Here is a 26,309-nt window from a genome sequence, read left to right as displayed (position 1 = left end):
TCGCTCAGTCGTGTCCAACTCCTTGTGACCCCATGGACTGTGGCCTGCCAGGCTTCTCTGTCCATGGGATTCTCCAGGCAAGAATACTGGAGTGGATTGCCATTCCTTTCTCCAGAGGATCTTTCCAACCCATGGATCTAGCCCAGGCCTCCTGCATAGCAGGCAGATTCCTTACCATCTGAGTTACAGGGAAGATCCATATAGCTACTAGCAGCATGCTAATTAGAGACAGGAAATATCTCAAAACTCAGAGATTGGCACCAGGCCCATCACATACAACTTGTATTTTGAGATAACATTGGCACAAGGTGAGTTGTCCCTGGCCATAAAATGATTGACATGAATCTGGAAGAAAGGCAGTTTTCTAAGTAAATACAGTCTCATTGACATAGCTTAAGAGAACGTTTGCATGAGTAAAACAATTTGGTCAAGTCAATTCTGAGTTTTAGGAGGAACCCACTTGAAGACTAGAGTCTGGGGTAAATACATAGTTCATTAACATAGATTAAGACAAACATTTCCATAAGAAAAATGTATTGGTCAGCTCAAGGTTTGAGAAAAGTTTAGTTCAGGTGAGACCAGGTATCCTCATGGCAACACAGAATTTTAAAAGAAAATTCTTTTAAAATGTGTATCAGTTCAGTCGCTCAGTCCTGTCCTATTCTTTGCATGCTATGGACTGTAGCATGCCAGGCGTCCCTGCCATCACCAACTCCCAGAGCTTACTCAAACCCATGTCCTTTGAGTCGCTGAAGCCATCCACCATCTCATCCTCTGCCATCCCCTTCTCCTTCTGCCTTCAATCATTCCCAGCATCAGGGCTTTTTTAAATGGGTCAGACCTTCGCATCAGGAGGCCAAAATATTGGAGTTTCACCTTCAGCATCAGTCCTTCCAATGAATATTCAGGACTGATTTCCTTTAGGATTGACTGGTTGGATCTCCTTGCTGTCCAAGTGACTCTCAAGAGCCTTCTCCAACACCACAGTTCAAAAGCATCAATTCTTCAGTGCTCAGCTTTCTTTATGGTCCAACTCTCACATCCATACACGACTACTGGAAAAACCATAGCTTTGACTAGACGGACCTTTGCTGGCAAAGAAATGCCTCTGCTTTTTAATATGCTGTATAGGTTGGTCATAATTTTTCTTTCAAGGAGCAAGCGTCTTTTAATTTTATGGCTGCAGTCACCATCTGCAATGATTTTGGAGCCCCCCAAAATAAAGCCTGTCATTGTTTCCATTGTTTCCCCATCTATTTGCCATAAAATGATGGAACCAGATGCCATGATCTTAGTTTTCTGAATGTTGAGCTTTAAGCCAACTTTTTAGCTTTCCTCTTTCAGTTTCATCAAGAGGCTCTTTAGTTCTTCACTCTCTGCCATAAGGGTGCTGTCATCTGCATATCTGAAGTTATTGATATTTCTCCCAGCAATCTTGATTCCAGCTTGTACTTCATCCAGTTGTGTTTCTCATGATGTACTCTGCATATAAGTTAAATAAGCAGGGTGACAATATACAGCCTTGACGTACTCCTTTACTGATTTGGAACCAGCCTGTTGTTCCATGTCCAGTTTTTACTGTTGCTTCCTGACCTGCATATGGATGTCTCAGGAGGCAGGTCAGGTGGTCTGGTATTCCCATTACCTGAAGGATTTTCCACAGTTTGTTGTGATCCACAGAGTCAAAGGCTTTGGCATAGTCAGTAAAGTAGAAGTAAATGTTTTCCTGGAACTCTCTTGCTTTATCAATTATCCAACAGATGTTGGCAATTTGATCTCTGGTTTCTCTGGCTTTTCTAAATCGAACTGCTTAAGCATTTGTGAGTTCACAGTTCACATACTGTTGAAGTCTGGCTTGGAGAATTTTGAGCATTTCTTTGCTTGCGTGTGAGAAGAGTGCAACTGTGCTATAGTTTGAACATTCTTTGCTATTGCCTTTCTTTGGGGTTGGAATGAAAACTGACCTTTTCCAGTCCTGTGGCCACTGCTGAGTTTTCCAAATTTGCTGGCATATTGAGTACAACACTTTCACAGCATCATCTTTTAGGATTTGAAATAGCTCAACTGGCATTCCATCACCTCTCCTAGCTTTGTTTGTAGTGATACTCCCTAAGACCCACTTGACTTTGCATTCCAGGATATCTGGCTCTAGGTGAGTGATCACACCACTGTGATTACCTGGGTCATGAATTTCTTTTTGTGTAGTTCTTCTGTGTATTCTTGCCATCTCTTCTTAATATCTTCTACTTCTGTTAGGTCCATACAATTTCTATCCTTTATAGTACCCGTCTTTGCATGAAATGTTCCCTTGGTATGTTAATTTTCTTGAAGAGATCTCTAGTCTTTCCCATTCTATTGTTTTCCTCTATTTCTTTGCATTGACCATTGAAGAAGGCTTTCTTATCTCTCCTTGCTGTCTTTTGGAACTCTGCATGCAAATGGGTATATCTTTCCTTTTCTTCTTTGCCTTTAGCTTCTCTTCTTTTCTCAGCTGTTTGGAAGGCCTCCTCAGACAATCATTATATCTTTTTGCATTTCTTTTTCTCCAGATATAAATTTGTATAGAGAAGGGGAAAAAATATAACACTAATAGTTTGTTTCCTCATGCAGCTTAAGAGAGACATAAAAAATGTCTGACACTTGCAGTCTACTCCCTCCATTTGGAAACCTCTGTTCTTCCTGCCTGTTACCCTTTCACCTTCAATTTTACATGTTGAGGTCCTAATCCCCAAGTACGACAGAATGTGACTATATTTGGAGACAGCATCTTTAAAGAGGCAATAAAGTTAAAATGAAATCATACAGGTGGGTCCTAATCTAACAAACTGGAGTTCTCACAAGAAGAGACCAGGACACAGGCTCACACAGAGGGAAGAGCATGTGAGACTCAGAGAGAAGATGGTGTCTACAAGACAAGGAGTGAGACCTCAGAGGAAACCAACCCTGCTGACACTTGACCTCAGACTTCCAACCTCCAGGCCTGTGAGGATATAAGTTTCTGCTGTTTAAGTCACCTACTCTTTGGTTTTTGTATGGCAGTCCTAGCAAACTACTGCTCCCTTTACCTTTATGTATCTAAAAGGGACTTTCTCTATTTCATGGATCATCCAAAAAGGGTCAGTCTGACAGTGATCAGCTCACCTGAGCTAGGAGTTCAAGAAAATGTGATGTGGAAGCACCTTCTCCCAGATGTTGGGTTTTCTTTTCAGATGAATGAATTCTCTTCTATTGGAATGAAAACCTTGTGAGTTAGGCTAATGCTCTCAGTGTTATAGCTCTGAACAATACATTGATATCTGATGCTTGTACATTCAAAAAACTGATTATCTGACAGTTAATCCTCCTAAAAGGATGCAAAGTATGCAGAAATAATGTCAAGATGGGATGAGAATTAAGAAATGTATTTCTTTCTGTAGAGGTGACCTGAACCAGTGGCAGGACTGAAATCCAAGAGTGAGGTTCTGCCACCCTGTGAACTTCAGTGACTGGCCCTACCTTGGCTACCACGTGACAGGAGCAATGTTCTCAGGCTCGAAACAGAACGCAGTAACTAGGACAGCACCCAGCCTCCCTCAGCAACTTCCCCTCTGTGCTTCCTGGACCAGCTCTGTGACCTTGGGTGAGCCCTGGACCCACTCTCCTCATCCATGACATGGGATAAAAATGGACTATCAGGAGAGTAAGTGAAATCATACATGTGAGAACTGTATTAAATAAATTATAAAGGACTACACAAATGTAACTTATTATTAATGCTGTTAGAGTAGGTGCAGGATTACTAGACCAGGAATCACAAGATTTCTAATTCTATGACCTATGTCTGCTTCAATATGTATGTTACACTTGATTTAAAATATTTACTGAATGAACAAATTTATAACTCTGTGAGTACTGCAAACTAGCGTAACACCAGTTATATACATAGGGCCACCATCCTTTAAAGCATCTTAGTTTCCTCACTTGTACAAAGAGAGGGTTGAATCCTATTATCTTATTATCTAGACCAATCTAAAATTCTGTGTTCTATTTCTCATTACCCAATGTCATGATAATATAGTTTTAAAATGAAGAATTTGACATACAGGTGGGAACACCTCTTTTTGATGTGAAATGATTAAGGTCAAAAAAGCAAAAGGGTTTGGGAGATTCCTAGCTCTTGAGGTCTCAGGAGGGATGGTCTGACTGGGAGACACTCTAGTGGATAAAAGCACTCTGTGAATTTCAGGCATAAAAAACATACAAACAAAAAAACAGAGTTCTTTGTTTAGCTTCTCAACATTTGCACACAATGTAAGTACTTATGAAAAGTTTAGAACACAGACTTCCTTTTCCTTAAACCTAAGCACAAACCCAAACTTTGCCAACTCTTCAGCCAGCTCTGGCACCCAAGAAGTCTACCCAATGAGCAGCGGAAGGTCCTGCTCTGCACTTCCTCATTTCTATAGAGGACTGAGGGGAGACAGTGAGGAACTCAGGCCACATTTTAGATAAACCTTTCATATAGAAGTATTTAAGACACAGGGACATATTTTCTTTAAGACATTTAAAATATTACACAAATAATCTTATTCTATTTACAAATGAAAATTTGGGAGAGGCAGAAAAGAAGGAAGAATGGAAAATACATCCATAATTTAACATCCAGAGATACATTTTCGATGGGGAAGCCACATCCCACCCTGAGCCATGCATGTTAAGGGGCAAGAACACCAGACCTTCCTTCCCTCCATCTATCTTTCCATCAACCCCAATCCCACTCCCACCTGGTTCCAGAAAGACTTACAGATGGCTGCATGACAGTGGCTACGTCTCCTAAACCAGCCCTTGGTCACCACTGCACCTCTGTTAGGAAGACACCACGTGACCCGGATGTTCCTCACTGAGCACCTTCCTTACACCACACACAGTGCTTAGTGCCTCCCACACCTCATCTCTGAGAAAGTGCTCTGTGACCTTCAGCACCACTCAGACTACAGTGTGAAGGTATTGTGAGCTCTTGATTTGTCCTGATGACAATTTCATCTTCTAGAAGGTAGAGGAAGCATGGGGGACAAATGGACCTAATTCTAAACAACAAAGAATTAGGGAGAAAGTGATAATGTCAGGTAAGAGTTTTCTTTATAGATTACAAAACAGAAGAGACCTACACCTTTCTCTGGAAGATCTTCCTAGAATCAAAATATTCCAAGATTTTTCCCCTTAAACTCTCAAATTTCCTGGATATTTCTCAACAGAACTTGTATCACAAATATACTGAGCACCAATCAGAATGAATGTAGAGGGTCTGGAAAATGAAAGTGTTCAGTGCTCCATGAGAATCTCAACTCAGAGTCCAAACATGCGGAAAGTCGAATCCAAAATCTCTGTCCCAGGCACAAGTGTGTGCACTCAGAAGGGTGCACACATCCCGACCCCACCCCCAGCACTGCTGCAGATTCTTAGCAGACCAGCCTTCAACCTGCCACATTTTGTTAAGACCCAGTCATGAAGCTTCCTCTCTGGTGGCTTCTAATTGAAAAGAGCACAGAGTGCTTGTTCCCAGACCCTTGGTGGAGATGAAGAATGAACCCTGGAGGCGAATTTTAATTACAGCTTCTGGCAGCAGGCTCACCTATTCTGCCCTTTTGGTGAGGACAGCAGCCTCTTCCTCACCCAATTGTTGCACCATCTTGTAAAATAGGCTGTTTCTATCTTGCAGCAAAATATACGGCAAACTACATTCTTTCCGTGTCCCTGAATCCAAAACCTGTTAACAACAGAAAGAAACCCATTAGCACACAATATCTCCTAGTAACATAACTCAGACAATATTTCAAAAAGAGACAAGTCATGGAGAATTTGGGTAGTAGAACTGGTGGTATTTAAATGGTTTGATTACTGTTTTACTAGGTAGACAAAAGCCTAGCTCGACCTTTCATTATTATATGGTTATACAAAAGGAAGAAAATGAAAATTTTAGAATATGATTACTGGAACTGAACAGTCTGTAGCATCTTATATTCTTCCCAGGGCATCTGGGGTTGTTATCATTAGTTAGAGCTCAGACTCTGAGCTCTGAAGGTTATTTATACAGATACACAGAGTTGGCAAATATCTTGATTCAAGGAAATCAAAGTCAATTTATCTAAAAAGTAGGTTAACATCAGACAAACCAGAAGGCTGTGACCTGACAGCAAATTTTCAAGTTGGTTTGATAGAATCTGAGAAATATTTGGGGAAAAAAAGAAGATGCTTCTGGAATTTCTTTAGGGTTCTGGATTACCATCAGCTGCTAAGAGGGGCTGAATCCTTTATCTGAGAGGTTAAGATGCTTCTTGATGTTGGTTGTGGTTGTAGCTTATTACTCTGAGAGTGAAAGGCTGGCAAAAGGAGCTGCTACATAGCAACATTAGTAGAATGACTCTGCACACACAAAAAATCTGTAGAAATCCAATTTTCTCCTTGGATAAGATCAAAGAAGCAATTCAGAAATTGAGCTTGTAATTCTAGTGATCATGGGCCATACAGCACATGGAGGCAGCCGAATCTGAATTGCCTAGGACCTGAATCTCTCTTCACAAATTACATTTCTATGCTTCTTTTTCTTTCTTAAGCTGCCTTCCTTTCAGCCCTTTTACTGCTCATTAATAGATCTGCTGGGCTACACACGTAGCTCAGCTGGTAAATAATCCATCTGAAATGCAGGAGATCCTGGTTCATTCCTGGGTGGGGCAGTTCCCCTGGAGGAGGGATAGGATTCCTTGCTGGGACTCAGCCCTTGGCTGCAGAAAGGTGCCCGCGACTCTAGGCAAGGGCCTGGCAGGGGAATGTCAGGGCTCAGGCGGAGCGCTTACCAGAAGAACAGGTGCCAAGTTCACCTCCTGCAGTGGGTTGGGTTTCGCCTCCGAGGACACTGGCTCCATTTTGCCGGCCAGGATGAGCTCCTGGAAGCTCCAGTGAGGCGGCTGGAGATCCGGCTGCCACGTAGGTCGGCTCTGTAGAAGCCAGAGAGCCACTTGCGTCCACGAGTAGGGCTCTGGGCAGGGTGGGGGGCACCCTCAGTCTCCGCCTTCTCTGGCCACACAGCCTCCCCAGGCCACCTGGGGGCGCCAGCTAAGGGCCATGGCCTGAGACCTGGGAGACAGAGTTGGGCTCCAGGTGCTGGGCTACTTGATTACGAAAGTAAAACGTCAGTGGCTCTGTCCTCTGACTCTTAGCTACCCTATGCACTGTAGCCCACCAGGCTCCTCTGTCCATGGAATTCTTCAGGCAAGGATACTAGAGTGGGTTGCCATGCATGATTAAGAAGGGGCAAGCAAAGCTATCAGGAGCCATAGGCAGGTGTAAGGCAAGGCCTCCAGCGCAGTTAATGGAGGCAAGTAGGCAGAATGTCCAGCACACTGGGTCCAGAGCCCAATTGCACACATACTGGCACCTGGCTGCAAATTCTGCCAAGTGCTTCATCTGATCCCAGGCACCCATCCAGAAGATGGAGAAGGAACTGAGACATTAACTGCCACTGCTACTCAGAAATGCCCTCTGGGTTGAAAGGAAGACTAGGAAAAAGCTGGTGGAAGGCAACCCACCCTCTGTTCGCCCTACCCTCATCAGTATCAAACAGGGGCACTATGAGAGGTTCCTCAGCTGTGACCGGAAGGACCCTACGGAGGCTTCAGAGGACAGATTCTGCAGCATACTCCCCTCCACTCCCCCCAACCTCCCCCCTCCCACATACAGTCTCTCTAATGTCTGCTGTCGTTTGTATTGATGAGAAAGCTTTAGTCTCCCAGGGCACAAAGGCTAGCTTAGGAATTAATGATCAAATAATGTGAATACACGGTAACAAAAAATTACAGAAAACAATGTCTAATCCACATTTCTGAGGTTTTTTTTGGCAGGTACTGAACACCCCACTAGATGAAATAAGTTAACTGCATGTTGACCATGAACACATAGCCCCTGACCGGCTAGAACCTGAGGACTGATTACCTTAACTCCTGCAACACAGCTATGTTACCTCATCGAAAACCACTCAGAGAATTGTTCAGGAGCTAATCATGTACGCTAAACCTCTCTCCCTCATCTTGCCTTTAAACACCTTCCCTTGAATTTTATCAAGGAGTTCAAGTTCTTTGAGCATGAGCTGCCGGTACTCCTTGTTTGGCCCTTGCAATAAATCATCCTCTGCTTCAATCTCTGGTTTCAGCTTTTTTGGACTCACTGTGCATTGGTCAGGCTCAAAAACTTGGGTTGGACAACAAAATCTGTGGCAAGCTTCTGAACTTGGACAATAGCAGGGTTCAACACAGATTATGTTTGTAGTGTTTAAGACATCATGTGTGCTAAGTTGCTTTAGTTGTGTCTGACCTTTAACAACCCTATGGACTGTAGCCTGCCAGGCTCCTCTGTCCATGGGGTTCTCCAGGCAAGAATACTGGAGTGGGTTGCCATTTCATTCTCCAGGGCATCTTCCCAATCCTGGGATGAAACCTGTGTCTGTTATGTCTCCTGCATTGGCAGGCAGGTTCTTTACCACTGGAGCCACCTGGGAAGCCCATTTAAGACATAAAGAAAGGTGATAAAAAAAATTAGAACACAAATGATTTTGGAAGATGAATAAACACTGTCACTGGGAGCAGGTTTTTGGCATCTCATATGCTGCATTATGCGGGGAACTTCTGTGAGTCTTTTACTGCTCTCTTTATACTGGGAAAGGGGAATATGAGGAAAGAGAGACTGCCTTATGATTTCTTTCGCCATATGCTCAGAGCCTAGACAAATAACAGTAACATATGTTGCAGAACACAGGTTGCACATATTTCTGTGGAATGTTCCTTTCTTTTAACAAAGCCCTAGTCAAGAAGGCAATATCATCCCTATTTTATGGATGAGAAAAATGAGGCTCAAGGACAACACTTCTTCAAGATCTTTGAATCAGTAAATGATGAATCCTGATTTGGACTCAAGTCCAATTCCAGCATGATCTGTCTTACTGGTGGGTGGACACTGTGTCTGAAAACTACCTTGAGTACACTGTTTGAATGAATGAATGACTATAGGACTGAATGAACAAAATCTTGAACTCCCTCTTGTCTTTAGTTATTTATGTGGCCGTCTTACCCACTGAGTAACTTCTCTTTCATTCCTCACAAGTTGAAGAAAGATCAATAGCTGTGGTGCTTGTAACAGGAACACTTTATTACTCTGATAATTTCCCATGTAGCTTGGCTAAAATGGTATTAATAATGGCTTTAACTTCAGTTATTCAAGATGAACAACTGTTGAACTGGTGTACAGCAGTGTGGCTGCAACTGACAATATTGTACTATGTACTTTTAATTTGCTAGAAAAATAATTCTTGGGTGTTCTCAATATAAAAAAGAGGAAAGAAAAAATGGCTAAGGTGGAAAATGATGGCTGTGTTTATTTGCTTGGCTGTGGTGAATAATTCACAATGTCTATCAAGTAATCCGGTTGTACATCTTAAATCATAAGTTTTTGATTGCCAGTTATACCACAGTAAGGTTGGAGAAGAAATGGATTTTAAAGAAAGCCATAATATATTCAAACCTTTTTTATAAATCATTTTATAAAAATGGCAAAATTTAATAATTTTTAATTGATGGGCATAATGGGGGGTTTATTGTGCCATCTTATTGATATTCCACACGTGTTTAAAGTTTCTGTTGTGAAAAGAAAGAATTAGAGCTGAAATTTTCTTTCTTTCTTTTTTTTTTTTTTGTTATCTGCCTTTCTGGTATTAGTTCTTTCTCAGATAAAGAATTCTACAACCTACATAGTCAGTCCTCACCTGATTTACTCTTTAATATTCTGTACATTTTCCAGGACTGTAAATTCTCAGCTACTAGCTCTACTTCAAAGGTGAAGAAATTTCTTGCTGAAGTTGGAAGTCTGGTGATTTTCCTTGTCAGGCTACCCCAGACTGTACTCTCCAGTCCCCACAACTATCTCAAGACTATAATTAGCCATCTCTAAACTGCCAAATATGCTCCTTTCCTTCAACATCAGCTGTCTTTTTTTTTCTAACTAAGATGTTTTTAAACTTAGCATTCTTTTATGCACATTAACTAATAGGATATTTCAAAGAGATATTGAGAACCAGTATTGAATTGTACAGACACGACTAAATATGAAGCTGGGGAACCAGAGACCTAGATGCTTTTCACATTAGCTAACTGATCTCAGATCAACAATGGGAAATCCTTACTCTTTCTACTTCCTGCAGGATTACTGTGAGCCACAAAACTTGTGAATGTACTTTGTGAAAACTAAAACCTAAGGTAACATATTAATACAAATAAAAAACTTTTTTTTTTTTTCATTCATTGAACACATGTTTAGTGAATTCCTTCTAAGAGCATGACCACTAGACCACACACAGAGCTTACAAACATGAGGGAAATGTCATAAGAGCTTTATCTGCACATGTTTACTGATCTAAAATGGTTGAGTACTATAACTAAAAAGACAATAGCAAGTGTTGGAGAAGATGTAGAGAGATTGGAATCCTCATACTAGCTGGCAGGACTGGTATGTGGTACAGTTCCAAAGTTACCAAATAACCCAGCTATTCTACTCCTAGATAGATGAATGAAACACATGTCCACATGAAAACTTACATACAAATGTCATAGTAGCACTATTTACAAAAGCCAAAAAGTGTGTTGGAGAGGGGGGAACCAAGTTACATCAAATGATGAATGAATAAATAAAAAGTGGTTTTATGTGCAATAGAATATTACTTTTCAAATATACTGATTCCTGCTACAACATAGATGAACACTGAATACATTATGCTGAAATAATGAAGCCAGTCATGGACTCTAGTGAGGATGATGAGATAACATCTAAGGAGAGATCCAGTCTTTTTGGAACTGATGATTCATTCCCAGGCAAATCTCAGGGACACATGATGCAAATTTGTAACAGTGCAAACTGTTAGGTTTGTCAAAATTTTTGTTCATTTCCCCCCCCCCCCATGTGATGGTTCTAATAGTGCTTAGTTGTCTTTAACTCCATTCAAAACAATTTTCTTAAATTGAATTATGACAGCTGTAATATCAGCATGCATTTAAAAATCCTTATCAAAATTGCTGAATTTCTGTGCAGCCAGTTTAATATTGAAGGTGGATGAGAAAAAGCAACATTTCCAGCATATTATGCTTTACTATTTCAGGGAAGATAAAACCACAACTGAAATTTAAAAAAAAATTGTTCAGTATATAGAGAAGGTCTTGTGACTGATTCAACATTTCAAAAGTGATTTAAGAAGCTTCATGCAAAGATTTCTCACTGGACTATGCTCCACAGTGAGTAGACCAGTTCAAATTGATAGCGATCAAATCAAGACATTAATTAAGAACAATCAACATTATACCACACAGGAGATAGCCAATATACTTAAAATATCCAAATCAAGAATTGAAAATCATTTGCACCAGCTTTGTTATATTCATCTCTTTGATGTTTGGATTCCACATAATAGAAAAAGACTTCTTGACTATGTTTCCGCATGCAATTCTCTACTTAAACATAATGAAAATGTTCCATTTTTAAAAAAAAAAAAAATTGTGACAAATGATGAAAAGTGGATACTGTATAAAAATATGGGATGGAAGAGGTCATGGGGCAAGTGAAATGAATCAACACCTACAACAGTCTTCATCCAAAGAAGGTGTATAGGGTCAGATTGGAAGGGAGTCCTCTAGTATGAGCTCCTTCTGAAAAACTAAATGATTATTTCCAACAAGCACTGCTCCAAGTTAGACTACTTGAAAGCAGCACTCGAAAATAAATGTCTAGAACTAGGCAAAGAAAATGCAAAATCTTCCATCAGGGTACCACAAGACTACATGTTTCTTTGATGAACAGGCAAAAGCTGTTAGAGTGTGGCTGGGAAGTTCTGATTCATCAATGCCTATTTACCAGGCATTGCATCTTTCGACTTCCATTTATTTTGGTTAAAAAAATGTTAATTCCCTGGAAGACTGCAAAAGGCACCTGGAACAGATCTTTGCTCAAAGAGATAAGTCGTTTTGGGAGGATGGACTTATGAAGTTGCCTCAAAAATTGCAGAAGGTAATGAGTATCATGCACTGTCATCCATCTCTGCCTCTCATTCAACTGAACTGCCTATGGTTTCATTTCCATAAAAAAGTAACATCTTTTAATTGTAATGGTGCTTGTTTGTTTTCCACTTTCCTGCACTCTTTAAAATAAATAGAAGGAAAATTAATATGTTAATATTAAAAAAGCAATTAATGCAAAGATATAGTGAGCATGAAACAGACCAAAGGAGATAACTCCTTAGTACATATATTCCAAACAGATTATATAAAGTGTTGACATTTTCCCATAGTCATGTCAGAATTTTCATTAGAGAAATAAAATATATAGAAAAAACCAAAAGGAGAGAAGGAGAGAGAAGCCAAAAACTGAGCCCTGAGACCCTCCAACATTTGCAGGTAGAGACCCACTTGAACAGACTGAAATGGGAGAGAAGGGCTTCCCAGGTGGCTCAATAGTAAAGAGTCTACTTTTCAATGCTGGAGACATGGATTCAGTCCCTGGGTTGGGAAGATCCCATGGAAAAACGAATGGCTACCCATTCCAGTATTCTTGCCTGGAGAATTCCCATGGACAGAGGAGCCTGGCAGGCTGCAGTCCACGGGGTCACAAAGAGTCAGACACGACTGAGTGACTGAGCCTGCATGCACATGCAGTCATAGAAGTGCAGAAAAAGCTAGAGCCTAGGCTTCCGAGATGCTGTTAAGTTAAGACAGAAAAGTAAAAATTGGATTTGGCAAATGGAGGGTTTTGGTAACTTATTAAAAGCAGTATTTTGAAGAGAGAGACAGAAACCCTGTAAAATGTGTTGAGCAGAGAACCATGTACAAAGGCTTGGAGACATTGATTGAACAAAACTCTTGTGAGAAATTTTGCTGTGAGGAGGACCAGATACTAGAGTAAGAAATAACTGCGGAAGTGTAACCCTTGGAGAGGCACACATGCACAGTTCTATAGCCAGCTTTAATAACATGGCTGAGTTGCCGTTGTCAGTGTCTCCCCATAAGCCCTGCTCCTTTCTATTTCACACTAGCCTGACATCCTGCAACTCTGCCTGAGTGTTCTCTCTGCCCCAGAGTCAATTTTACTGAAGTACAAGGCAGCACACGAGTTCCAGGAAATTTAACGGCTACTTCTGCCCTCCTCCCTCAACAGCCTTCAGTCAACAGACAGGAGCTGATGTATGCCAACTCACTCATCCAGGGAAGGTACTCTTGAGGTTTGTGCTCCACTGTCTCCTAAAGTACCCCTGCAGAATTACGCTCCAGTAGCCCATCCTGGCAACATGCTTGATGATACATCCATTATGCCTTCATTAGCTTTCTTGTCTCACTTCCCAATTCCATTTTGACTGTTTCCTGAGACCATCTCCCAAATAATCTATTATATTCAAATCATTAAAGTTTAGTTTTAGGAGACCCAAATGAAGACAACAAAAAAATATTCATATAATGACATGAAACCATTATTCCATTTTGCACAAGAATGCATGGAAAAAGAAACATTTGAAGAATGTATTCCAAAATGATAACAATGATTATCTATTTCTGCATTGTGAGATTATGGGTGGTTAAAAATCAAAACAAATTTTACTTTTCCCCAGGAAAAGAAGGAATTTGGGTTTGTTTTCTTGTTTTGGTACTATAAGTACTATATAAGTACAACATACAGATTAATAAAGGTTTTCTGAATTTCAAAAGGTAGCCTTACAAGAACGAAAACTGTTATTAAATACTAAATAAAATCATGGCTGCTGCTAGTTTTCTAGCAACACAAATGAAGTGCTGATGTTCATATGAAAAACACACCAAAACCCCAACTTTCAAAGGAATTTAGAATCAGTCTAGAAGTATACCTCAGGCTGAAGGTTATGTTTTATAAGGCAATTATTTTACAAAATATGATATTTTTCATTCAATAACAATAGCTACCATTTACTGAATGTGTAACTATACCCTTTTATCATCTCACTAAATCCTTGCAACACTGTTATACAGTATATATTACTATTACCTTTTTACAGATAATAAAGTTTGGAGAAAATAAAGTGAACTCTCCAACATTTGGAAAAAACCCACAAGGTTTGAACCCAGATATTGGTCCCAAAGCCCATGAATTTTCTGTTGCTTTAGGCTGTCAACTTCAGTTATTACTTTAGAGTCACCAACAGAAAGTAAAGAAGTGATCATTGCATCAACATGTCTGACATACTTGGTGCAATACGTACTTGGAGGATACATGTGTGTAAGGCCACTTTGCTGGGGCAAATGGTTGCATCAGAGCAAGTTGAAGTGGGGTCATCAGAGTCATGCTGGGTAGAATGATTGGAACTCTGTGCTCTCCAAACCATGGAACCATGGCCAGTATGATCACAACAGCATAAAAGTCAGCATTTACAGCAGAGACACGCATTTTTAAAAAATTGTCCAGGCCAAGAAAACACAATTGTAAAGTATATCCAAGCTTAAAGGGCTAAAAATGGCACTGATTACATAATAACATACTGTAGAATAAATTTTTGATCAGAGTTAGATTCTTCAGTCACAGTTTACATGAGAACAGCTCTTACTTACCCATCTACCAGTAGTATTTGCTGAGTATCTCTTGGATGCCAGTCACTCACTATTTTATTAACCAGTAAAATGTAAACTAATCTTTAGGAGAAAAGGAAGAAAGAATCCTGTTAGTTCAATGAAAATGCTTTCAAAAAAATGAGCTATGAGTTATAATTGTCTGATCTGCACTGGACCACAGGCTTTTAAAGCAGGTGGAGAAGGACTATTTCCTTGGACTCAAGTGTCCACTCAACACCCTGCCCACAGGAATCTTTGAGAGCACACGCCTGGTGAATGATGAGGGTATCACATTGCACCAGAAATAAGAGGGTGCTATAACCTTTGAAAACATTTAACGTGGCTCAAAAAATTTCTCTTTCTGGACCAAAATAGAGACCACTTCTCCCATTGCCTGAGATACCTGGAGCTAGTGGTTCACACTGGTCAGTGGAGATGAGCATAAATGGCAGGGACAAAGCCAGCCAGGCAGTTTAGAGCAGGGTCCCCAAACTCTTGGCCTTGGACTGACTGGTAACTTCTGTCAGATTAGTGGTAGCATTAGATTAGAAATAAAGAGCACAATAAATGCAATGTGCTTGAATTATCCCAAAACCATCCTCCCGCCAACCCCCAGTCCATGGAAAAATTGTCTTCTATGAAATTGGTCCCTGGTGCCAAAAATGTTGAGGACTTCTGATTTAGATGACAACCCTAGACTCCCTAGTGTCTATTCTACTGCTAGGTTGGTCCTGGAGGAATCCTGTTGTGATAAGAGAGGGAAAGATCACAGCACATTCTTTTCCTTGCATGAAGGACAGTTGCTTAGGAGCTGATGCACAGAGAAAACTGCCCAAGTAAGAAGTAAAGTGTTCGTTCAGTTATTCCTCAAATAAATAAAAAAATAAATTTAAATGTGCTAATAAAGGAATATCAGTACAAGAGGGAAATAAGTAACTTCAGCTTCTTTTTTTTCCACATATGACACACAACTGAACATATATGAAGAAAATAAATACAAACAAAAATATTATTTTTGAAATGAATAAACAAAATGTGGTATAAGCATGTAATAGAGTATCTTTCCACCTTAAAAAGGAAGGAAATTCTGACACATGCTGCAGCATGGATTAACTATGAAGGCTGTGATATTGTGATTTATAAATACAAATATATCTAGTCTTTTGGGACTTCCCTGCTGGTCCAGTGGCTAAGACTCTGTGTTCCCAATACAGGGGACCCAGAGTCAATCCCTTGTCAGGGAACCAGAACCCACATGATGCAATTAAGAGTTTACATGCCACAACTAAACACCCTGCATCACACAAAAAGGATCTAAGGTCCCACACACCACAACTAAGACCCAATGCAGCCAAATAAATAAGTAAATATTAAAAGAAAAAAAAAAAAGAAATATATTTGGTCTTCATGATGTTCTGGTACAGAGATCCTAAAACCCTTAGGAGTCCTAAGAGTGATAAGGTGTCTTTTGTCAATTATAACAAGCCCCTTTCAACCATACCTGAGTTTTTGTGAATGACTCTGTTTGTCAAGGAAACCAAACACTTGATTAAAGGATGGAACTTTCAACCCCACTCTACTCCCCACATAGAGAGAGGAGAGGGACTGGAAGCTGAGTTCAATCACCAATGGTCAATGGGCTTTAATTATCCTTGTGTAGGTATGCTTCTATGAAGCCTAAATTAAAACAAAACAAACAAACAAAAAACAAACAAAAAAAACCCCACTAGGATGTGATTCAGAGAGATTCCAGGTTGCTGGACATTTGAAGGTGCTGGGAGGGTGACTCAACTGGAGATAGCTTGGAAGCCCCATACCCTTTTCCCCCATACTTTGCTCTCTCCATCTCTTCCATCTGGCTTTTCCTAAGTTGAATCCTTTTATAACAGAGAGAGAGTGAGAGTTTGTGTGTGTGTTTGTGTGTGTGCGTTTTCAGTCGTGTTCAACTCTTTTGACCCTATAGACTGTAGCCCGCTATGCTCCTCTGTCCATGACATTTTCCAGGCAAGAATGCTGGATTGGGTTGCCATTTCCTACTCCGGGGGATCTTCCCAACCCAGGAATCAAATCCACGTCTCTTGCATTTTGTGCATTGGCAGGCCGGTTTTTACCCCTGCACCACCTGAGAAGACCTTATAATAAACTAATAACCAACTAAGCAAACTGCTTTTCTGACTTGTAAGTGTCTGCAAGGTGAGAGACAGTTTCAATCCCTGGGTTGGGATGATCCCCTGGAGAAGCGAAAGGCCACACACTCCAGTACTCTGACCTGGAGAATTTCATGGACTGTATAGTCTATGGGGTCACAAAGAATCAGACAGAAATGGGTGACTTTCATTATTTTTACTGTGATCTAGAAAACTACCAAGCCCAAGGAGTGGCTTTTATGACCAGTTGGTAAGAAGCACAGGTAACCACCTGGACTCACATGCTTCTGAAGTCGGGAAGGAGGGGCAGTGTTATGGGACTGAATCCTTAACCTACAAGGTCTGACATTAACTCCAAGTACGTTGTGTCAGAATTGACTTAAATGGTAGGACACAGTTATATCTGGAGAGTCAGAGAACTGGTTATTATGGGGGAAAGCCCACACACTTGGTGTCCAGAGGTATTGAGTCACTGAAAGACAAATATTGTGGGAGCCCAAGGCAGGTGGGCACAGCCCCTCACTCACCCCCAGGGATGCAGGCCTTGAGTGGATTTCCTGACTGGCTCTGAGCTCCACGCCACTAAGGCCTCAGGTTGAGAGATCCTTGAATCTTCCTAGACCAAAAGCTGGTACAAAACAAAACACTTGGTGGATTGGCAAGATGGCAGATTTGAAGGACATGTACTTTGCTCATCTTCTGCGAGAGCACCAAAGTAGCAACTATCTATTTGAACAACCATCTACAGGAGGACATTGGAACCCACCAAAAAAAAAAAAAAAAAAAAAAAAAAAAATCCCACATGCAAGGACAAAGAGAAGCTGCAACAAGCTTGTAGGAGGGTAGCAATCACGATAAAATCAAATCTTATAACTCCTGGGTGGACAATTCACAAACTGGAGAAAAATGATGCCAAAAAGAAGTTCTTGCACCATTGTGAAGGTTCTAGGCCCCGCATTAGGCTTCCCAACCTGAGATTCTGGCAAAGGGACTCAGAATCCTAATCCTCAGGGAATCTGTCCATGAAGGCCAATGGGATTTGATTATAGAACTTCCACAGGATTGGGGGAAACAGAGTCTTGGAAGGCACAAACAAAACATTGTGTGCATCAGGATCCAGGGGAAAGGATCAGTGACCCCAAAGGCGATTGAGCCAGACCTACCTGTAAGCATTGATGGTCTCCTGAAGAGGCATGGGTCAGCAGTGGCCCACTGTGGAGATGGAGGCACTGTCGGCAGGAGTCCGGAAAAATGTGTCTTGGCCTAAGTCCTCTTGGATGTCACCATTAGCCCTACTGTAGAGCTTCACTGGTAGGTCAGACAGTAAAGAATCTGCCTATGACGTGGGAGACCTGGGTTCAATCCCTGGGTCAGAAAGAACCCTTGGAGAAGAGAACAGCTATCCACTCCAGTATTCTTGCCTGGAGAATTCCATGGACTGAGGAGCCTGGTAGGCTACAGCCCATGGGGTCACAAAGAGTTGGACACCACTGTGCAACTAACACTTTCACTACTTTTTTGGGGACTTCCCTGGTGGCTCAGACAATAAAGAATATGCCTGAAATGTAGGAGACCCAGGTTCAATCCCTGGGTTGAGCAGATCCCCTGGAGAAGGGAACAGCTAACCACATCAGTACTCTTGCCTAGAGAATCCCATGGACAGAAGACCCTGTTGGGCTACAGTTCATGGGGTCACAAAGAGTCAGACATGACTGAATGACTAACACTTTCACTTTTGGAGCCTGCAGACTCCAGGACTGGGTCACCTCAAGCCAAACAACTGACAGGGAGGGAGTGCAGTCCAATCTGTCAGCAGACAACTGGATTAAAGTTTTACTGAGCATGGCCCGAAACACCAGAGAAAGATCTAGTTTCCCCCCACAACCAGTCCTTCCCATAAGGAAGCTTGCATAAGCCTCTTATTCTCACCCACCAGAGGGCAGACAGAAGAAACAAGAGCCGTAATCCCACAGCCTTCAGAAGGAATACCACAATCACAGAAAGCTAACCAAAATGAAAAGAAATAGGATTATGTCCCAGATGAAGGAATAAGCTAAATCTCCAGGAAAAAAAAACAACAAAACAAAACAAAACAAAAACAAACAAGCAAAAAAAAAAAAAAAATCTAAGAAGTAGAAATAGGCAACCTTCCAGAAAATGAATTCAGAACAATGATAGTGAAGATGATCCAGGATCTCAGGAAAAGAATGGGGAAGAAGTAAGGAATATTTACCAAAGACATAGACGAACTAGAAGAACAGAGATGAACCATACACTAGAATGAATCAATAGCAATATAATTTAGGCAGAAGAACAGATAAGTGACCTGCAAGACAGAATGGTGGAAGACAAATACTGTGATTCCAGTTATATGAGGTGCCTAGAGTAGTCAAATTCATAGAGACACTGAGTAAAATGGTATTTGTCAGGGGGAAAGGGGAGGGTGGAGAGTTGTTTAACAGATGTGCATTCATGCTAAGTCACTTCAGTCATGTCCAACTCTATGCAACCCCCTAGACTGTAGCCCATCAGGCTACAGTGGATACAGTTTCAGGTGGAAGATGAAAAAGTTCTGGAGATGGATGGTGGTGATGGTTGCACAACAACGTGAATATCATTAATACCACAGAAGTCACTCAGTTGTGTCCAACGCTTTGCAACCCCATGGACTGTACCATGGAATTCTCCAAGCCAGAATACTGGAGTGGGTAGTCTTTCTCTTCTCCAGGGGATCTTCCCAACCCAGGGATTGAACACAGGTATCCCGCATTGTGGGCAAAGTCTTTATCAGCTGAGCCACAAGGGAAGCCCAATACCACAGAAGAGAACATTTAAAAATGGTTAAAATCATTCACTTCATATTATGCATATGCTACCATGTAGGAAAGGGAGAAATTTTCTTTATCTTTTACCCTTCTAGGCTCTCTGGATGGGACCTTGGAAATTCAATTGATATAAGACTGATAAACAACAGAAAATAGTATATTAACATGTGCAGCATGCACACATATGGGGAAAATCTTTTATCATCTTTTATAGTTATTGTTTTATAGTTTTTGCAAACGTGCTTTATCTTCAAGTAGACTCAAAGGAAGGGCTTTTGACAAATACAAGTTTCTGATAAATTTCAGATTATGCTGCTAAACTAGGTAAGAAATTAGAGTCCTAATGGAAAACCTAATGCCTTCATAAAAGTGTTGACAAAGAGGATTATTGCTGAGTGAACTGTGGGTGTGGTTGTAATTTTTATGTATTTATCTAAAATATCACTTGTTTTAGCTTATGTTATCCAGATAGACGCTTGTTCCTTGGAAGAAAAGCTATGACCAACCTAGACAGCATATTAAAAAGCAGATACATTACTTTGCCAATAAAAGCCTGTCAGGGCTATGGTTTTTCTAGTAGTCATGTACGGATGTGAGTGTTGGACTATAAAGAAAGCTGAGCACTGAAGCTTTTGATTGATGCTATTGGAGAAGACTCTTGTGAGTCCCTCGGACTGTAAGGAGATCTGACCAGTCAATCCTAAAGGAATCCAGTCTTGAATATTCACTGGAAGGACTGATGCTGAAGCTGAAGCTCCAATGCTTTGGCCACCTGATGGGAAGAACTGACTCATTGGAGAAGATACTGATGCTGGGAAAGATTGAAGGCAGGAGGAGAAGGGGATGACAGTGGATGAGATGGTTGGATGGCATCACCAACTTGATGGACATGAGTTTGAGCAAACTCTGCGAGTGGTGATGGATAGGGAATCCTGGCGTGCTGCAGTTGATGGGGTCACAAAGAGTTGGACATGACTGAGTGACTAAACTGAACTGAAACTTGAACAGGAATTGAACTCTTTCTAAATTTTAAATGCTATTTAAAACACTGATAATGTATAGTATTGCCTTTTTTTTTTTTTTTTTTTAGTATTGCCTTTTGAAAGCTGATATGGCCTCATTTTAAACATAATTATGATGTTAAGTGCTGGAGAGGGTAGTACTGATTGACAACTAATCACATATCCAGCATTGTTCAAAAGCAGTGTTTCTCAACTGTCTGGGATTAAATATCAGTTTTAATTTTACATTTTCAGCCCATTGCAACTTAGTAACTGACCCACTGCACAGCTAGTGTGCACCTCTCCCTTCAAGTGCAACACTCACATTGGTCTCTGGGCTGTTCAGGATCACATCCATCCTAAGTGTGGATGTCACAGCAATAGCTGATGGCTCTGAGTTTCTAGTTTTCTTGAGTTTCCTGTGCTTACTTCTAACCTGGTTAAAAACAGTTCATGGACTGGCACTAGTGCACAGACCACACAGTGAGTGTCACTGTCATAGTTAATCTTTGCAACAACCCTCTGTGAATCATACTATCCCATGTCAACTTTCAGACAAAGACACTGAAGCACAGTGAACTTCCCGACCTTAAGAGCCCATGGTAAACAGGATCAGAATTTGTATCCAAACCCAGTCAACAAGGCCCAGATCCAGTATTTGTCCCTGAAGGGTGACTTCAGAGCTTGTTCTCCTCCCTGGAAGCTTATGTCATTTTAACATGTGAAGGAAGAACAGTCTGGTTGAGGCCATCAGATGAGGACCTCCTCAAATACAACTTTACAGTCTACAAAGCTCCTTCATCCACACTCATCTTGCTCTCCTCTCCTGGTGGTTCGGAATCACCAAAGTCAGTGATTCCACCCTGTGTCTCTGGATGATCTTGGTCCATCCATCATCCCAATCAAAGAACTCCAAGCACAGGAATCATATCCATCTTCTGGATGAAGAAGATGTGATTCGGAGGTTAAGATACTTACCCAAGCATGTAACTAAGGCTACATGACTGTAGGGTGTCCATAGTGCATTTTGTCAAGGATGATGCCAGTTTATTTCCCTGGCACTCTGGCTGGTTACTGCTTTCCTTTCACTCTCAAGTATCCCATTCTGTAAATACATTTTGGACACCCACATTGCTAGTGAGAGCAGAGAAAGACCTGACAGGCAGATCAGTGTGACTGACTCTAAAACCAGGGCTTTCTGTTATCCCGGGCTACTTCTTAGACTTCCAAAATCACAAAGTTGACAAGGAAGTTTTGTTCTCAGTCATCATTTATTCAATCAGCAAACATTTACTGAGTGCCCCCTATGTGACAGACACTGTGCTGAAAGATGAAATTAAAAAGTGAATAGAGCACAGTTCCAAGTCTTTTTCTCACTTGGTTTAGTGAGAAAACAGACCATATGAATAAAGAAAGCTGAGCGAAGAAGAATTGATGCTTTTGAAATGTGGTGTTGGAGAAGGCTCTTGAGAATCCCTTGAACTGCAAGGAGATCCAACCGGTCCATCCTAAAGGAGATCAGTCCTGGGTGTTCATTGGAAGGACTGAGGTTGAAGCTGAAACTCCAATACTTTGGTCATTTGATGTGAAGAGCTGACTTACTGGAAAAGTCCCTGATTCTGGGAAAGATTGAGGGCAGGAGGAGAAGGGGATGACAGAGGATGAGATGGTTGGATGGCATCACCAACTCAATGGACATGGGTTTGGGTGGGCTCTGGGAGTTGGTAACGGACAGGGAGGCCTGATGTGCTGCAGTTCATGGGGTCGCAAAGAGTTGGACACAACTGAGCAACTGAACTGTACTGAGACCATATGAATATTCATAGTCAGGGCAGGCTGCATAGTTTACATAACTTGTGTGATCTTTCCTTCTGTCCTATCTTGTTTCTTCCCTCCTGATTCCACAGTGTTGATTCCAAGGGCACCCCTGATAAACATCCCAGCACTAAACTCAATCTGAGTCTGCATTCCAGAGATCAGCCTGCAATATGTATCAGAAAACATTCCAATACTCAGGTAGGACTTTTATTTGAAAATTACTGGTTACACATGTTAATTAAAACATTTTAAACCCCCCAAATAAAATACAAAATGGTGGAAATGGTGGAAACAAGGACTTTTTGTGTGAATATCATTCAGTTCAGTTCAGTCACTCAGTCGTGTCCAACTCTTTGCGACCCCATGAATCACAGCACACCTGGCCTCCTTGTCCATCACCAACTCCCAGAGTTTACTCAAACTCATGTCCATCGAGTCGATGATGCTATCCAGCCATCTCATCCTCTGTTGTCCCCTTCTCCTCCTGCCCCCAATCCCTCCCAGCATTAGGGTCTTTTCCAATGAGTCAACTCTTTGCATGAGGTGGCCAAAGTATTGGAGTTTCAGCTTCAGAACCAGTCCTTCCAATGAACACCCAGGACTGATCTCCTTTAGGATGGACCGGTTGGATCTCCTTGCGGTTCAAGGGATTCTCAAGAGTCTTCTCCAACACCACAGTTGAAAAGAATTTGGACTTTCTTCACAGTCCAAATCTCACATCCATACATGACCACTGGAAAAACCATAGCCTTGACTAGACAGACCCTTGTTGGCAAAGTAATGTCTCTGCTTTTTAATATGCTATCTGGGTTGGTCATAACTTTCCTGCCTAGGAGTAAGCATCTTTTAATTTCATGGTTGCAATCACTATCTGCAGTGATTTTGGAGACCCCCAAAAATAAAGTCTGACACTGATTCCACTGTTTCCCCATCTATTTGCCATAAAGTGATGGGACCAGATGCCATGATTTTAGTTTTCTGAATGTTGAGCTTTAAAGCCAACTTTTTCAGTCTCCTCTTTCACTTTCATCAAGAGGCTTTTTAGTTCCTCTTCACTCTCTGCCATAAGGGTGGTGTCATCTGCATATTTGAGGTTGTTGATATTTCTCCCGGAAATCTTGATTCGAGCTTGTGCTTCTTCCAGCCCAGCGTTTCTCATGATGTACTCTGCATATGGGTTAAATAACCACGTGACAACATACAGCCTTGATGTACTCCTTTTCCTATTTGGAACCAGTCTGTTGGTCCATGTCCAGTTCTACCTGTTGCTTCCTGACCTGCATATAGGTTTCTCAAGAGGTAGGTCTGGTGGTCTGGTATTCCCATCTCTTTCAGATATTTCCACAGTTTATTGTGGTCCACACAGTCAAAGGCTTTGGCATAGTCAATAAAGCAGAAATAGATGTTTTTCTAGAACTCTTTTGTTTTTTCAATGACCCAGCGGATATTGGCAATTTGATCTCTGGTTCCTCTGCCTTTTCTAAAACAAGTTTGAACATCTGGAAGTTCACAGTTCACATAACGCTGAAGACTGGATTGGAGAATTTTGAGCATTACTTTACTAGCGTGTGAGATGAGTGCAATTGTGCAGTAGTTTGAGCATTCTTTGGGATTGCCTTTCTTTGGGATTGGAATGAAAACTGTCCTTTTCTAGTCCTGTGGCCACTGCTGAGTTTTCCAAATTTGCTGGCATATTGAGTGCAGCACTTTCACAACATCATCTTTCAGGATTTGAAATAGCTCAACTGGAATTCCGTCACCTCCACTAGCTTTGTTTGTAGCGATGCTTTCTATGGATTCACATTCCAGGATGTCTGGCTCTAGGTGAGTGATCACACCATCATGATAATCTAGGTCATGAAGATCTTTTTTGTACAGTTCTTCTGTGTATTCGTGCCACGTCTTCTTAATATCTTCTGCTTCTGTTAGGTCCATAGCATTTCTGTCCTTTATCAAACCCATCCTTGCATGAAATGTTCCCTTGGTATCTCTAATTTTCTTGAAGAGATCTCTAGTCTTTCCCATTCTGTTGTTTTCCTCTAATTCTTTGCATTGATTGCTGAGGAAGCCTTTCTTATCTCTCCTTGCTATTCTTTGGATCTCTGCATTCAAATAGGAATATCTTTCCTTTTCTCCTTTTCTTTTTGCTTCTCTTCTTTTCACAGCTATTTGTAAGGCCACCTCAGACAACCATTTTGCCTTTTTGCATTTCTTTTCCATGAGGATGGTCTTAATCCACAACCTTATGTTGTCTGACCAAAATGAAATTAAGTTATATATTAATGAAAGAAAACTATTATGTTTAAATACATGAAAGTGCCATTTTATATAAAAGGCTGAATGTTTGCAGTTTCACATGTTCAATCTAATAGAAAAAAGCCATTAGCATTTGAAATTTAGAGAACTTTGTACTTATGAATAACTCATGGGTAAAAGATATAGTTAATGAATTAAATTAGGAATTAGAAAATACATAATACTTTGGCTAGTGGTTGGTGGTATCAAAATTTGTAGGTTGTAGCTAAAGTGGAACACAGAAAAATTGTCAGCTTTATATACTTATGTTAGAAAAATAATGACCTTGTTAATCTGTTTCCAATTTAAGAATTTACAGAAAAAAATATCAAAATAAAGGAAAAGTTGAAAGAAAGAATGATATGATGAACTAGAAAGAAAAACAGAGTATCAATCAAGCAATAATTTGATTCTTTGAAAATAGGAAATAGTTATACAGATTATTCATAAAAAAAGAGAAGCCACAAAGAAAATTAAAAGGCCAAAAGAATAGAGAGATGCTGCAGAGATTAAACATATAAGATATTGTGAATAAATGCCAATCAAGCTCAAAACTCACAGGAAACAGATCCACTTGTAGAAAAGTGAAACTTACCAAAATGACTCTGCAGAAATAACACACTGAATAGGAAGCACATAATTACCAAAAGTTACCCAGACAATGATGGCTGCACAACACTGTCAGTGTGGTTAACGCCGAATTGTATGATTAAAAATGGTTATATGGCAAATTTTGTTATATATATTTTACCACAATTTTTTTTAATGTAAAAAAATAAAATCCTCTATCTAGCAGACAGTCTAGAACATGTCTGTCTTTCATTAGCAAATCTCCTAGAGGGGTTCCTAGTTTGATAAAGCATATTTTCTCTTTCTTCTCTTTTAGAGGGCTTCCCCAATGGCTCGGCAGTAAAGAATCTGCCAGCAATGCAGAGGACACAGCAGATGAATGTATAATATTGCCCTTCTGTATTTTAACCACATGTTTTTTGGAGGGTGACATCTCTTTCTTCTATAATGTCACTTAAACTTCATGTACTGTATGTTTTTCCCATTATTTTTCTCTATAGTATTTTAACCAGAGGTCTTTCAGTGGAAAATAGATCGTAGTTCTGTTAAAGGAAGTGGTGACACAAAATGGCAACTTCACACAATCTTTAAGAATCTGTAATATAATTAGAAAGTACTATGTAATTCTGGGAACAGTTTAAAAAAAAACTGTGAGAACTTTGTCTTAAATCTTAGAAAATGAGTTTGGCTCCAGAGTCTCTCAAGACACAAAACCTGGGAGACAGCTTTTATTGGTGGCCTGCACCTCTGATTTGGATTAAAAAAAATACTATAACACATAAATAAACACAATAAATCCTTTTGCAAGAGCTTGAAATCACTGAGAAAAATTATAGATTAATATCTTGTAATAAGTCAATATCTGTTGTTGGTGTAAAAAAAGAACAGCATAATTTACGCAGTGCAGAAACCGATTGGAACAATGCCTTTGTAATAGACATGAGCTCATGGTAGAATCACAGAGTTGACTCAAAAGTTGTGAAGGCTGACGGTTGTGCATTGGACATTCATAAT

The 26,309-nt window shown here is 40.6% G+C and overlaps 1 protein-coding gene across 1 annotated transcript in view; it reads right to left on the bottom strand.

The window, feature by feature from the left end:
* Positions 1 to 23,131: 23,131 nt before the first annotated feature.
* Positions 23,132 to 26,309, bottom strand: part of LOC136144256 (ATP-binding cassette sub-family C member 4-like) — a 152,903-nt gene continuing 149,725 nt past the window's right edge. The window contains 1 exon segment of the mRNA XM_065902002.1: positions 23,132 to 26,308. Coding sequence (XP_065758074.1) covers positions 26,252 to 26,308 — 57 coding nt within the window. The 3' untranslated portion in view covers positions 23,132 to 26,251.

This window comes from Muntiacus reevesi, chromosome 11, assembly GCF_963930625.1.
Source record: "Muntiacus reevesi chromosome 11, mMunRee1.1, whole genome shotgun sequence".
In the NCBI taxonomy this organism is placed as follows: domain Eukaryota; kingdom Metazoa; phylum Chordata; class Mammalia; order Artiodactyla; family Cervidae; genus Muntiacus; species Muntiacus reevesi.
The sequence above is the reverse complement of the archived record's forward strand: the minus strand, read 5'-3'. Positions and strand labels throughout refer to the sequence as shown.